Source organism: Pongo abelii, chromosome 10 (genome assembly GCF_028885655.2).
Source record: "Pongo abelii isolate AG06213 chromosome 10, NHGRI_mPonAbe1-v2.0_pri, whole genome shotgun sequence".
In the NCBI taxonomy this organism is placed as follows: Eukaryota; Metazoa; Chordata; class Mammalia; order Primates; family Hominidae; genus Pongo; species Pongo abelii.
Window position 1 is genome coordinate 42,139,630 of NC_071995.2, and position 16,503 is coordinate 42,156,132.

Consider the following 16,503-nt stretch of genomic DNA (forward strand, 5'->3'; position numbering starts at 1 on the left):
TGTGTGCTTGAATAATGATCCATATAATGGGCTCAAGAGGAGAAATGTAGAATGTGTAGTATATATTTTTGCTATTAGGGATATGATTGACTCATTTGGGGGACCTGAATAAATGAATATATCTTGGGAAGAAAATTCAACAAGCTAATTGTTAGCAAACTTGTGGCTTTTAGTTAGCTGTTAGTGGCTTTTTGTAAAGGGATTAGGGTGAGGTCCTCCTACCAGCCTCTTTGGCACTGAGAATAAGTATTAATAATAATAGGTAACATTTAAAAGTACTTATGCCAAGCACTGTGCTAGGTACTCATGAATAATCTTATTAAAACTTCACAAAAGCCCTATGAAGTAGGTAATATTGTTAATTCCATTTTGTAGGTGAGCATACTTAGGCTTCCAGGCTTATAAAAGATATATGGGTTTGTCTCCCTGGGTTCCAAAGTGGCAACACCACCCAGTCCTATGGATTAAAGAAAGTATATTCACTTGCTTATACAGGTCAAATAAAATCCTTGATGCTAGGTTTGGTTGGCTGTATCTTTTATGCCTGGTAAATTCTGAGAATCTGTTTCTGGAGCCTTGAGGTCTTAATGTATGCAGTAAAAAGACATCTATTTGTAGGTCACTGGAAAGGCAAAGGTCTTTCTGTGGTCATGCATTCTCAGCTTTAATTAGTTCAGAGTGAACAGGCAGAGAGTTTGGAGGCTAAGGAAAGACAGAGGCAAGATTTATTAGGGTGGGCAGCTTGACTATATTTGGAGTAAAGGCTCTGAAAATGTGGTCTTTTTTACTTTGAATTTCCCAAAAGCTTTTAGGATTTCAATTACGAATTTCCTCTATATTTAAATACAAGAGATGGAAAAATAAGTTTAGAACAATGCATTCCTGAATATCAAGCAGGCTGTATATGTTGCCATTGCAACTTCCCAGGGTACCTATAACTTAGAGTAGAGGTTGACAAACTATGGCCCATGGGCCAAAAATGGCCTGCCATCTGGTTCTGCAAACAAGGTTTTATTGAGACACAGTCATGTTCATTTATTTATGTATTACGAATGTCTGCTTTAGCCCTACAAATGCAGAGTTGAGTAATTGCAACAGAGAATGTGTGCCCAAAATATTTACTCTTTGGCCCCAAAGACCCTAGGTGGGACTTTGGCCGCAAAACCTACTTTTGGTCAAACTCCTTGGACCTAATGTGAGCTAGAACTTCTATTTTCCTCTTTAAGGCCTAAGCTAGAAGCCAGCTAAGAGGCTTTCCTGGCCTTCATGCCTTCCTTACTCAAACCCATCACTATGATTTTTGTCCTTTCATCAGAACAAGTGTTCAAAGAGTTTCTCTAAGGCTTGGAGCACAGCTGCTTAAGTAGTCTTACATTAATGACAAAGTGATGGTTATCAGACAGAGTAATAGGATGGAGAGTAACTACAAAAAAAGTGATAAAAATGCATAAAGTAATACATAAACAAAGCATTTCATGTTTGATAAAGTCAAAGTAGAAGTTTTAGCAGTTAAAGAAAAAAATGACCAAATTCTGGAAATGTTAACAGGTGTCACATACAGAATAATAAAAATGAGCATTCAGAAAACATGTGTCAAATTTGTCAATGTAATAATTCTGCTTTATTGTTAATCATAACTTGGTGCACTATTTTACTAGTGTCCTGTCCTAGGTACATTGAGAGTGTAACCAAAGTGATACCAATTCCATTTCTATTGGCTTTACTTTGCAGTTAAAATGATTCAAATTATTAAAATAAAATCAAGCTGTTTTATTCATAACAAGCCAAAGTTATCTTCCTTTGGAATATCTTTTAGAGATGATGAAATGATGTATGAAGACTTGTGCTGAGAAATGTATTTACTACAGATGAAAAATCCAAATTACTAGAAAAATTCAATTTGAAGTAGAAAATACATGCTGTTGGATTCTTCATTGAATAGTAACAATACCACTGAAAAGAATGTGATTTTTCACAATGTTGAATACGCTCTTAGGACGACAATTTTGTAAACACACTTGGGAGAATATAATTTGAATACAAATGTACTCTTATTTAGCATTTTACAGTATTTATGAATTTCAAATATATCAGAAGAGATCACTTGGTGAATTGGGAGCAAAATATATTTTTCTTCTCTGTAAGACAGAGAATTCCAGTAAAAGAGTCCCAATTTATAGCCTCAGATTCTAAACCAAGTATGTCTTTGGCTGAAGAGATTTCTCCTGGAACATGGTGTGTGGTTCTGGGCATGACACATACAGAGGCACATAAACAACTCCAGAACTTCTAGAAGGGAACAACTGATATAGTTTGGGAGAAATCTAGCATTGAAGAAGAGTGTGCCGGAAAGATATTTGAAAAGGAGTTTGTCAGTATGGCCCAGTGACTAAAATCAGGACCAACATTATGTAAATTAAGTTGAAATGTAAGGAAAACAGATTTTAGTTGAATCATGTTCAGAAGAATTCAAATACATAATTCAAGAAAAGGAATGAATGGTTTCTGGAGGTGGTGACATTCTTCATTTCTAGAATGTCCATAAGCAGCTATTTGGAGAGACAGTATTCTGAATTTTGAAAAAATATTAGAGATTAAAAAAGAAATCATCAATGATACATATTAAAATTCATTATAATGAAAATAAGCTCTAAACATAACAATATAACTGAAAAAATTGCAGAAATGTGTTAAAGGATTTCTAACAATTATAAGGGATATCTAATTCTCACGTATAAAATATCAAAACACCAAATACATGAACATAAGATGTAAATAGATAATTCATACATGGGGAATAAACAACTATAAATGTTTACCTTCACAGTTATTTAGAGAAATTCAAATTAAAACAAATATACCATTTTATACAAATAAAAGAAACAAAATGGAAGACAAAAACTAAATTGGTAATATTCAATGGTGGCAAAAGTGTGTTTTAAAATGAACTCCATACATTGCTGGTGGCATTGTACATTGGTATAGCCTTTGCACAAGCAAGAAAACAAGTTAAAACACATCATATAGACCATTCATAACTTGCTTCATTAAATCTATTCTTCATGATATGGTCTAAAGAAACAGCTCACATGATATAAATTACAGTGGCATTTATAGTAGTAAAAAAGTTAGAAGGAAATAAACTATACTTACAACAAATCGGTGAAATATGTACCAGCCATTAAACTTTTACTAACATCTAATAATTTCATTGGAATAATTGTTTCTCCAAAATTTCATGCAAAGGTGGAGATAAAATTATACATACCATGACTGCAATGATGTAAAATGTGTAGGCATGTGAGCCAAGAGAAGATAAATAAAAACAGTAGCAAAGGTAGTGAAATTATGGTGGTGATTTTCTTCCCTTTACAATTTGTCTTTAAAGGAGTAGTACTGTATTTATTTAAATAAAGAATTAGGAATGAAAATTTTTTAGACAATTCTGTGTATACTTTTTAAAGTCTTGCTTTGATAAAGCTTGTGGTATTTTTACATGCCTGTAAAAAACTAACTGGCTTAGTTAGGAAAATATAGGTATATATTTAGGGTAAATTTGTATATATATATTTTATTAAATATATGTATTTATAAAGTAGAAATATAAAAACATACAAAATATAAACATGTTTAATCAATTTGTAAACTCATTTTTTGAGTGTTAGAGATAGCATTATTTTGAAATAACTGGAATATATGGCATAATATGATACATATTAGCAACACAGCTATGCATCCATGTACCTGGCACCCCTCGTCCACTTCTTAGGATAACTACTATCCTAATTTGATGTCTATTATTCCCACACAATTTAATATACTTACACTTGCATAAATATATGTCTACACCACATATAGGTTGTTTTTCACATTTTAAAATTTTATAAATTATCAAAATTATAACGCTTAAAAAGTTTATTCCTTGTTATACATGTATATTCTGCATCATAATTTTGTGTCCGGAATTGGTGGGTTCTTGGTCTCGCTGACTTTGAGAATGAAGCCACGGACCTCGTAGTGAGTGTTACAGTTCTTAAAGATGGTGTGTCCAGAGTTTGTTCCGTCAGATGTTCAGATGTGTCCAGAGTCTCTTCCTTCTGGTGGTGAGAGGTGACAGCGTGCTGGCAGCCCTTGCAGCCCTCACTCTCTCTCAGCACCTCCTTGGCCTCAGCACCCACTCTGGCCACACTTGAGGAGCCCTTCAGCCCACCACTGCACTGTGGGAGCCTCTCTCTGGGCTGGCCGAGGCCAGAGTTGGCTCCCTCTGCTTGCGGGAGGTGTGGAGGGAGAGGCACGGGCGGGAACCGGGGCTGCATGTGGTGCTCGCGGGCCAGCGCGAGTTCTGGGTCGGGGTGGGCTCTGTGGGCCCTGCATTCGGAGCGGCCAGCCGGCGCCACCCCAGGCAGTGAGGGGCTTAGCACCCAGGCCAGTAGCTGCGGAGGGTGCGCTGGGTTCCCCAGCAGTCCTGGGCCGGTGCTGCGCTCAAATTCTCGCTGGGAACTTAGCTGCCTCCCCTTGGGGCAGGGCTCAGGACCTGCAGCCCACCATGGCCGAGCCTCCCACAGCCGTGGGCTCCTGTGTGGCCTGAGCCTCCCAGATGAGTGCCGCCCCCTGCTCCGCGGCGCCCAGTCCCATCGACTGCCAAAGGGCTGAGGAGTGCGGGCGTGTGGCGCGGGACTGGCAGGCAGCTCTGCCTGTGGCCCTGGTGCAGGATCCACTAGGTGAAGCCAGCTGGGCTCCTGAGTCTAGTGGGGACTTGGAGAATCTTTATGTCTAGCTAAGGGACTGTAAATACACCAATCAGCACTCTGTGTTTAGCTCAAGGTTTGTAAACACACCAATTAGCATCCTGCGTCTAGCTCAAGGTTTGTAAATGCACCAATCAGTGCTCTGTGTCTAGCTATTCTAGTGGGGACTTGGAGAACTTTTATGTCTAGCTAGAGGATTGTAAATGCACCAATCAGCACTCTGTGTCTAGCTAAAGGTTTGTAAATGCACCAATCAGTGCTCTGTGTCTAGCTATTCTAGTGGGGACTTGGAGAAATTTATGTCTAGCTAGAGGATTGTAAATGCACCAATCAGCACTCTGTGTCTAGCTAAAGGTTTGTAAAAGCACCAATCAGTGCTCTGTGTCTAGCTATTCTAGTGGGGACTTGGAGAACTTTTATGTCTAGCTAAAGGTTTGTAAATGTACCAATCAGCACCCTGTGTCTAGTTCAAGGTTTGTAAATGCACCAGTCAGTGCTCTATGTCTAGCTAAAGGATTGTAAACGCACCAATCAGCACCCTGTGTCTAGCTCAAGGTTTGTAAATGCACCAATCAGTGCTCTATGTCTAGCTAATCTAGTGGGGACTTGGAGAACTTTTGCGTCTAGCTAAAGGATTGTAAATGCACCAATCAGCACTCTGTGTCTAGCTCAAGGTTTGTAAACACACCAATCAGTGCTCTGTGTCTAGCTAATCTAGTGAGGACTTGGAGAACTTTTATGTCTAGCTAAAGGATTGTAAATGCACCAATCAACACTCTGTCTAGCTCAGGGATTGTAAATGCACCAATCAGCATCCTGTCAAAATGGACCAATCAGCCCTCTGTAAAATGGACCAATCAGCTCTCTGTAAAATGTATCAATCAGCAGGATATGGGTGGGACCAGATAAGAGAATAAAAACAGGCTGCCCCAACCAGCAGTGGCAACCCGCTTGGGTCCCCTTCCACACTGTGGAAGCTTTGTTCTTTCGCTCTTTGCAATAAATCTTGCTGCTGCTCATTCTTTGGGTCCGCACTGCCTTTATGAGCTGTAACACTCACCACGAAGGTCTGCAGCTTCACTCCTGAGGCCAGTGAGACCACAAACCCACCAGGAGGAATGAATAACTCCAGATGGAAGGAACGAACAACTCCAGATGGAAGGAACGAACAACTCCAGATGCGCTGCCTTAAGAGCTGTTAACACTCACAGTGAAGGTCTGCAGCTTCACTCCCGAAGCCAGCGAGACCACGAACCCACCAGAAGGAAGAAACTCCAAACACATCTGAACATCAGAAGGAACAAACTCCAGACACGCTGCCTTTAAGAACTGTAACACTTACCGCAAGGGTCCGCAGCTTCATTCTTGAAGTCAGTGAGACCAAGAACCCACCAATTCTGGACACAGTGGGTTCGTGGTATCACTGACTTCAGGAGTGAAGCCGCAGACCTTCGCAGCGAGTGTTACAGCTCTTAAAGGCAGCACGTTTGGAGTTGTTCGTTCCTTCCTGTGTGTTCATGGTCTTGCCAGCCTCAGGAGTGAAGCTGCAGACCTTCACGGTGACTGTTACAGTTCATAAAGGTGGTGCGTCCTGAGTTGTTCCTTCCTCTTGGTGGGTTCATGGTCTCGCTGGCTTCAGGAGTGAAGCTGCAGACCTTCGTGGTGAGTGTTAACAGCTCTTAAAACACAGGGCGGACCCAAAGAGTGAGCAGCAGCAAGATGTATGGCAAAGAGAGAAAGAACAAAGCTTCGCACCGTGGAAGGGGACCAGAGCAGGTTGCCACTACCGGCTCCAGGGGCCTGCTTTTATTCCTTTATCTGGCCCCACCTACATCCTGCTGATTGGTCCATTTTACAGAGAGCTGATTGGTCCGTTTTGACAGAATGCTGATTGGTGTGTTTACAAACCTTTAGCTAGACAGAGTGGTGATTGGTGCATTTACAATCCTTTAGCTAGACAGAAAAGTTCCCCAAGTCCCCACCCATTCAAGACGTCCAGCCAGCTTCACCTCTCACTGGCACTCTCTGCCAGACTTTGTGGCTCCTAGCTGTGGCACTCCGGCAGCCCAGAGGGAGTTTGCCCCAGACAACCAAGAGGAAAAGAGGGGAAGCGAGAAAGAAACAGAGACCCACCATCGTGGCCAATGACCCTGCGAAGAGGGAACGGCGGTCCACGCACCAGACCCATTCTCTGATCAAGCCCACCAGGCGCAGGTCGGCCACGCCCACCCAGAAACCGCGCCAGCCTGCGAGCACCGCTTGCAGTCCCGGCTCCCATCTGTTCCTATCCCTCCACACCTGCCTGCGAGCAGAGGGAGTCAGCTCCAGCCTCCGCCAGCCCGAGAGGGGCCCCCACAGCGCAGCAGCAGGCTTAAGGGCTCCTCCAGCACGGCCAGAGTGGACGCTGAGGCTGAGGAGGCACGGAGAGCGAGCGAGGGCTGCTAGCACGTTATGTCTCAATTTTTCTAAACATTGTTTGTGAGACTCATTCATGCTGGTATATGTAGTTTTATTTATTTTCATTCGAGTATTCCAAATAAACATACCACATTTTGTTTATCATTGACTATATTAACATTTGAGTGGTTTTTTGTTATTACAAATAAAGCTGTTATAAACCTTGTCCATGTGTATGAGAATTCTTCTATATCACTTCTGTTGAATGGCACATTTTACAATTATAGAAATGTTCATTGTGCTGCCCAATAGAGTAGTCACTAGTCACAGAGTAGCTACTGAGCCCTTGAAATGTGGCTCATGCAAATGGAGAACTGAATGTAATTTAATTTTAATACACTTTAATTTAATAGCTGCAAATGGCCAGTGGCTACTGCATTGAACAGTGCAGTTCTAGATCATGTACTTAGGAGTATATACTATCATAAGGGGTGCACATCTTCAACTTTCTGCACTGCAAAGTTACCCTCCAAACTGGTTTGGAGGTGTGTGTATAGTGTACAAGCATAGTATTTCTGTTGTTTCATATGCTCACCAATATCTGGTGTTATATTACTTTTTAATTTTGTCATTTTTCCCTATTGTGTCATTGTGGTTTTAACATACATTTACTTGATTACTAGTGACCCTAAGCATATTTTACATGCTTGTTAGTCATTCTGGGATTTCCTTTCTTGTAGCATACCTAGGCATTGCTTCTGATCATTTTTCTGTTGGATGCATTGTACTTTTCTTCTTTTTAGGACATATATATATATACACACACATGCATATATATATATATATATGCTTTTTGAGTTTATTGAAAAATATTCTAAAGCCAAAAACAATTCTAACTTTTTTTCATAAATTTATTTTATTTTTCACATTTTGGTCTTTCACCTATGTGGAATTTATTTTTATGAAATAAGGATCAATGTCTATGTTTTTGCTTTCCCATAATCAATTTTCACAGCTTCGCTCAGTGTAACTTCTATCTTCTATCAAGTATCTATATGTGTATAGGATGGTTTCTGAGGTTTTGATGAAAATGTTCATGTTATCTAGCTTGTTTATTCCTGAAACAATGACTCTTAATTCCTATAGCTTTATACCTTCTTGATACATGGTAGAATAAGTATCCCCTGTCTCCAAATATAATCTTTTCTCAAAGTATTCCTGGCTATTCTTGGACATCTGTTTTTCTATAATAGTTTACAATCACCTTAAAATAACATTTTTAAAATTATAACTACTGGGGAGAACTGACATTTTTGTGACATTTAGTCTTTCTACCCATTATTTCATTAAATTGAATATTCTTTCATGTTAAATACTTTTGGTTCTCATTATTACCATCCTAGTCCAAACCATTATTCTCGTCTGAAATCCTGTGGTATGAATGTGCCTCCTGAGTACATGTTCACCAACACCGCTCGTTTCTCCCCCAACCCCACCTCTGTTTATTCTCCACATAGTAACAAGACAGATCATTTTACCTGTCATATTATAGCACAGCTATGCTCAAAACTCGCTAATGCCTTCTATGTCACTAAGAATAAAAACACAAATCGCTAACCATGGCCTAGGAGAACCTGATGTGGTCACTCCTCTGACAGCATCTTCTACATGTTTCCACGTTCTCATTCCACTCAAGACATGTAGGTGTGCTTCCACCTCAGACCTGCGCACACTGTTCCCCCTGCTTGTAACTCCTTCTCTCCAGGTATGAAAATGGCTCCAGGTATGAAAATGGCTCCAGGTATGAAAATGGCTCATGCTCTCACCTCATCCAAGTATTTGCCCCAATACTATTTTGTTGTGGAGAGGACTTCCTGCCCAACCGACCTAAACGATCACCCCTCTCTACAACAGTATCCCAAGCCAGCTTAACTTTTCTTCTAGCTCTTATCACCACCTGGCATGGTATCTATTTATTTGTTAATTTTCTTTCTCCGCCATTAGGACATGTACTTTATGAGTCAGCAATAAATGAATGCTTATGCTTTGCACATACTTTGTTCATTATTTTTCTTTTCTTTCTCTATGGCTGTGGTTTTGTGAAAGAAAGAGAAGAAGCCTCAAAAACAAACTTAAACTCACTATCATTTCTGCTTTTACATAGAATTATACTCTCATTTCAGGCTGCTTTTCTAAAACACCTAACATTGGAGATAAATAAGAGGTCATGTTTTAAATGCAATATATTGGTGGTGGCAGTAACATAGTGTGCCATCCATCATTTGGAATAAATAAAAATTTCAGACTCTGTCATGCAAACAATCTCTATGAACAATTATTTAATACCAATACAAAGACAAAAGATGTGGGAGAGTTGTCCCATCCTGGCAAGTAGAGAGAACACAAGAAACTGCAACTCTGATTATCCTGTTCCAAACTTCTCCAATAGTTCTTTTCCTTGCCTATTTATGTCACCACCAATCCAGAGCTACTGTAGCCCAAGGAATTCCTGACTTTCTACCTGCAGGTCTATTAAGTAAGGGCAATTATTCTGCAAAGAGGTGACAACTCCTTTACGGAAAATGTTGAATTCTAGGGTGGAAAACTGTGCAGTAATGAAATGTCAGTAAGACCACAAGGAGCCAACTCCACTGCAACGGTGACTGCAGACAGGGAGTGTCCAGGTACCACAGTGAACAAAGTGGGTACAGAGCACAGCATCCACTTATTGTCTTCAGGGATGCTTTCGGCATGACTCTCTCAGAGATCAATTTACTGTTGAGCTACAACACTCTACATTTGAAAAAACGGAAAATAAAAAGTCTTTCTTTAAGAACAGTTGGTATTGTCCATCCCTAAGCTACCTATATCAACAGGAATAGGACCATGCAGGTATCTGTGGGATGTGCCGACCTTCAGAGGAAGTCCTAACTAGTCAGCAATGTGGAGCTTTGATAGATGAGGTCATGCTTAGTGAACTGAAGCTCATCTTTTATTCAGTAGATGTAACCTCAGTTTTATTCAACTGAATAACTTCTGCTACTCCAACACTCAAGAGTATTGACTGCTGTTTTAGAGCTTTGATATGCCATTCATTTTGTAAAGGCAATTTACAGGGTGTTTCAACTTTGGCTATAGATAACCAAGTTATGGGAAGGATGAAAGGGTTCCATGATATTGCAGGATAATTGAACAAATGCATGACTCTTTTTACCATTATATAAGGCAAACTAAAAAAGCAATATGGCAGTCTTTTAAAAAGGGAGATAAACTATATAGGTTACTAAACCAAAGAATCATAGCTAAATATTCTCTCTTTTTTTTTTTTTTTTTTGCAGAAAAGGGGAAATAAAGAAAATGGATTAAAGGCTATTTTCACCAAGGCCTGCCCTTAAAGGAGCTAAGCACCTTCAAAATAAATTCATGCTTCTTAGCTCTCACTTTCCCTTAATATTGGCACAACTCAGCCATGGTATTCTGCCAATTATCATCAGAGTGAGAAACAGGGCATTAACCTTCTCTTTTTCAGGGAACAAAGTTCTTAAGAAACAATTGATTACTGCTTGCCCAGGGTCTGCACATAAAACAGTAACTCTCCTGGGGAATCTACTATTTGTGGAGTAAACCTTGAAGAAAAAAAAAATTCAATCTGAACACATGTATTGCTTGAATAGTCGTTGAATTATCATAGTCTTGTTTTTTCCTTCTTTTCTTCTTAACTATGAGTTTTCTTTCACTTAGTGGCCTATAGAAACCAAGGGTGCAAGCCACCAATATGCCCAGAGCCCTATAAAGATTTCCAAAGGATCTGTAATATAAAATTCCAGCCTTGCTTCTCCTTCCAGAAGGACATATCTAAATGACAAATAGGTATCTATATGGGTGTACACACACACACACACACACACACACACACACTTTCCTACACACATAATTTCTTACTCTCTTATAAAAATGAGTAAAGTATACTTTTTCAGGAGGATTCAATATGAAATCACAAAGCTATATAAGGAAAAAATAACTTGAAAAAACTTCAAATTAACAGATATCTTCTTGGAAGCTAAATTGCTATTTACCATTGTAATACAGCTGATAAAAAATAAACTTTATGCTCTGTTCAATTAAATTAAATAAAACATAAAAAGTCTACAGAAAAATCATTTATGATAAATTCAGGGAATATAGCTACTTGATTTTACACATTCAATAAATATTACCATGCCAAAGTATGAAGACATTTTTGAATTATCTTTCATCTCAGCTCGTGTTGGGTTGTTTCCATAGCAATAGTGAGTGAACAGTTAAAAGCCACTTTATCATTTCTGTAGCTTGCGGTGGTCACCTTGTGTTCATTTTATTTTATTTTTTTTAAAATGCCTCTATGCATCGAAAATTAATTTGACAATACTTATATTTCCTTTTCACCCTAGTGTAAAACATAACAGGGCAATATTGGATTAGCTTCCTTTATTGAGTTTCAGGATGTTTACTTTCATCCCCTCTGACATTCTGGTGCATCAAAATATTTAACATGTAATTAATATCATAATCTCTTTTAACACTGAGATTTTTAAAAATTTTATATCAAAACGTGAAGGACCAATTCTTGAAGACATTCTCAGCCTCACATACTGCTCTCCTTATGTGTATCAGTTAGAATCCTGGCAGGAAACAGATGGCACACTCAAGCTGGCTAATTAAAGAGTATAACAAAGGGACCATTTATAAAGATATGCCTAGAAATAGAGAAAACAAGATTGAACAGTTACCTCCCAAGGACAGAATAGCCAGAGCTGTTAATATCCCTAAGCCAGAAGATGCAAACAGTAGAAGTTATCAGAACCTGGAGCGGGCAGTGAGACAGAGAGGAGCACCTTTCAAGAGATATAGCCTTCGGTAAGGTGACACACCAAATCATGGCAGTGGCCAGGCAGGAAGGGAGCCAGCAGAATAAATATCCAAACTTGACCTCTTCCTAATATGCCAGCTGTGTTTCCTGCTGCAGTATAATTGAAACCAGACAAGAATCAAGAGGAAAAGGAACCCACTATTAGGGTCTGTATAGGTCAACCACCCCAGGATGCACAGCAGGATAGAAAGGGTGAAACTGAGGATCTAGAGAGGAAGAACTAAGTTATCAATCACATCACTTACTTAGGCATATCATTTTCAATTTGGAAATTTGGAAATAGCAACTTTCAATTTAGAAATAGCATAGCAGGAGTTTATCATCAGCAGAACTAGAATGCAATTTTTATAGTGAATCATCTGTGGAAAAGAGGAACATATGAAACAAGATACTCAGACTCACATGTGTTATAAGGTAAGAGAAATATTTATTTAATTTTGCACAAGAACGAGCTTATACTGAACAAATTCAACCAAATAATATTAAGTGCAGTAAAACAAGGAAATACGGATGACTTTTCCTGTTAGAAAATATTAAGTAACCATGCCTGTGCATTATTTTTATCATTACAATAACTTGTTTCAGATTTCTTTTCAGAGTGTGTACTGTACATAACATGTTATAGCTTCTTTGCTTTACTTCTGAAAATATAATTCATTCACTGCCTGACATTTTATTTCTTGCAGTGAGGAACCTAACTGATTCGTGAAGATTCTGATCTAGAGGAAAATTTTCTGCACCAGTGAAGCTAGAGGCTTTCACAGATCCAATGGGCTCAGGCTTTCTATCCAGGGTTCAGGATGTCACGGTGTATACTGTGCGCCCATTTGTCTACATGGTGATGTGAGACACAGTAGAGGCAGACTTGAGGTCTAATTTTGCCCCAATAATTTTCCTTTTGTGATTTGGCAAGCCCCACAAATTTCATAATTGAAAGTTCGCTCAGCTATTAACAAAGCTGCATTTAGCTGCCCACAAATCACCCAATTTAAGTTTTAACTTTTTTTTGGTCTTTTTAATGAAAGAACATTCTTTTAACAGAAATCTCACATGAGACAGTTAACTTCACAGTTCCTGAAGGCACTGTGGATCCACTGAGCAACAGATGTGGCCATTCTAGATTAAAAAAAAGTAGAGAGAAAAACAGAGTATGAATTTTTAAGCCATTAGTAAATGATCACATTTATCGATTGGTACTTACAAATAAAACTGTATAATTTATTTCTGCATTCCTAAAAATTCAATGGCCCAATCACTTTTCATGACTCTACTATTGCAGACTCAATTATTATGCCCATTGTATTTGTAGGAAGTCATAAACTGGCTTTATTTACTCATCGGTATCCTCTGTATCACATTTGTTCTTTTATTTATTTGCAAAATATGTACTGAGTCTATGTAAGCACTACGTATATTAATAAATAAAGCAGACATGGTCACTACCTCACAGAGCAGGGTTTGCAGTTTATCTAGGGAGAACACTAGTAAGTACCATGCAAACATATAATCAAAAATTGTGAAAAGTGCTAGAAAGGTGCTATGAACTAAATGTTTGCATCCTCTTAAAATCCACACGTTGAAATCCTAATCCCCAGTGTGATGGTATTAGGAGGTAAAGCCTTTGAGAGGTAATTAGTGAATGAGGGTAGAGCGCTCATGAATGGGATCAGTGCCCTTATAAAAAGATGAGAACACATGCGTCCTCTCTCTCTATCTACCATGTGATACAATGAGAAATGGCCATCTGCAAACAGGAAGTGTGTCCTTGCCAGATACCAGATCTGCCAGGGTCTGGATCTTGGAATGTGAGAAATCAATTTCTCAGCCTCCAGAATTGTGAGGAATGAATTGCCGTTGTTTAAGCCACCCAGTCTACGGTATTCTGTTACAGCAGCCTGAACTGACTAAGACAAAACGAAATAAACTAGGTGGTGGTGTCAGATTAATAAAAGACTAGCTACTTAGTCAGTGTCCAGGGTAGACTATTCTCTGAGGTGATATTTAAACCGAGACCTGGAGACTGCATGAAAAGATGGCCAAACGCGCAGGGAACAGCATAAGGAGAGGCTTTGAAATGAGGAGAGTTTTGTGTAGTTAAGAAAACGAAAAAAACTTTGGGTAAGAATTTTCAGTTAGGGAAGAAAACTGTGGTGATGAAATAGAATAGGCAGGGAAGGGCCAGATATGCATAATTAGTTTTTGATATAAGGTATCAAAACAATATAGTGTTGTACAAAGAAGAAAAACCTTCTATCCTATTCTTTTGATTCCCTGCACTCTTACTTTTCTCAACCAGCTAACTCATATGATAATGTTAATATCGTTTTTAAAACCGTGATGGTGATAATACCCCTCCACTCCTTAAGTGTGTACTTTGTGTCAGACACTTTGCCAGGCATTTAAAATACATTATCTAATTTCAACCTCACAGCATTCCCAGTGGGATTCCTATTAATAGTCACACGTTTTAGATTCAGAAACTTAAGATCAGAAAGCTTAAATATCATGTCCAAAATCACACAGCTAGTAAATGGTAGAGCTAGGATTAAAACTCAGGCTTGCCTGACTCTAAAATACATCCTCCATTATATAGTTTCTCTCAGAAAATTGGCTTTTGATGATTGAAATGCATTATACTTTAATATGATAAAAATCAAAAGTGTCTTTGTTTCTATAAGAGGAAACCTGAAAAGATTTTGATACTCTAGCCTTTGCTAAAGCACACCAATGAGGAAAAAGCCAGTATATATCCAAGAAGAATATTATCAGTTTAACTTATTTGCATCTTTTCTAACTTATTATTAAGCTGAATTCATATTCTGGCAGTGACAGACTCAACCATTTCTTAGACCTCTAGTGGCATTTTAAAGTTTTGTCATCATATGTCCAGCCCTTAACATATTCCTAGAGACAGAACTGTTCGATTGAGACTTATAGAACTCAGCTGTGCCCCAGAATCTCCAGATGCCCCAGGCTGGAACCACCTTTGCCTCTCCTGTCTGACAAAGGCCACTTCGAGGTGCCGGCTCAGAGGCACAGGTTTTCTGATCATAACCAGGTCACACAATCTTTCCTAATTCATTGGCCCAATAAAGTGATGGGTGTATCAGTTCCTGGGAATATCAGCTCCTCAAATTATATGGCTTTGGAGCAGAAATATAATTAGGGAATTTCTGGAGCTTTCCATCACTGAGTATGTGCAATTAACATTAGAACCCTATGGGGAAGAAACCATTAGTATTGCACCCATAAGTATGTCTTAGGAAGGGATTCTTTGTTTTCTAAAATCTTCCAGGAGTGTGTTGCTTATTCCATATGGATATGTTCTGCTATAACAGGATTCTACAAACCATATCAATGGCAGCTCCTTAATTAGGGAAGCATGGACAACTAATAAAACATCCTACTTGGGTTCCAGTTTTACTGATAGCATAGTTTCTTATATAAGACTAACCCTCCTATAGATAACAACTATAAAGTCTGAACAAAATACAAAAATAATGATTGAAAGCAATGGAGAGTGTCAGGCAGACACTACAGCAGTTTCAATCTTTGAAAGAAGGAAAATGTACTGTGCGAGTGTTGTTTTCATTTGGTATTCCCCCTCAGGGCACTCCCCAATCTGTGCAGCTTGAGATAACTATAAGGAAAGCACAAAGCCACAATCTCACTGAGGTGTCAGAGGACAGCTTGGGGGTTGTCAGAGTGGCTGGAAATTGAGGGGGAAATATCTATAAAAGAAGAAGTGAATCAGTAAACAAACTCCTTTCAAATCCTTGGCTGATCTTTGAGTTGCAGAAGAGATTCTAAAGAGAAAATCAAGAGAGCCACAGTTTGAAGGTTGAAAGATATGAGAAGAGCTTTCAGATGCTGCTCACTGAAGCAGTGTGTCAAATCTGTGTCCTTCTAAGATATAAAGGATTGATAAACAGTTTAAGTTTTCCTTAGACTTCTCTCACCATCTACAAAAGATCAACTAAAAATGGATTAAAGATTTACATGTAATATTAATACCTGCAACTATAAAACTACTGGAAGAAAACATAAGACAAATGCTTCAGGACACAGGTCTAGGCAAATATTTTATGGGTGAGACCACAAAAGCACAGGTAACAAAAACAAAAACAGATAAATGAGACTATATGAAACTAAAAAGCTTCTGCACAGCAAAGAAAAAAATCAACAGAATGAAGAGACAACTTGCAGAATGGCAGAAAATATTTGCAAACTATTCATCTGACAAGAGACTCATATCCAGAATGTACAAGGAACTCAAATAACAGCAAAACACTGCAAGTAATCCAATTAAAAATGGGCAAAGGATTTGAATAGATATTGCTGAAAAGAAGTCATACAAATGACCAACACATATATTAAAAATGCTCAACATCACTAATCATCAAGGAAATGCAGGTCAAAACCACAATGAGCTATCATCTCACTCCAGTT

At 38.7% G+C, this 16,503-nt stretch overlaps 1 protein-coding gene across 8 annotated transcripts in view; it reads right to left on the reverse strand.

Moving 5' to 3' along the window:
- Window positions 1-12,464: 12,464 nt before the first annotated feature.
- Window positions 12,465-16,503, reverse strand: part of NELL2 (neural EGFL like 2) — a 361,455-nt gene continuing 357,416 nt past the window's right edge. For all 8 annotated transcript variants that reach the window (XM_054526601.1, XM_054526600.1, XM_054526603.1 and 5 more), the window contains 1 exon segment: window positions 12,465-13,170. In XM_054526601.1, the coding sequence (XP_054382576.1) occupies window positions 13,120-13,170 (51 nt within the window). In that variant the 3' untranslated portion in view covers window positions 12,465-13,119.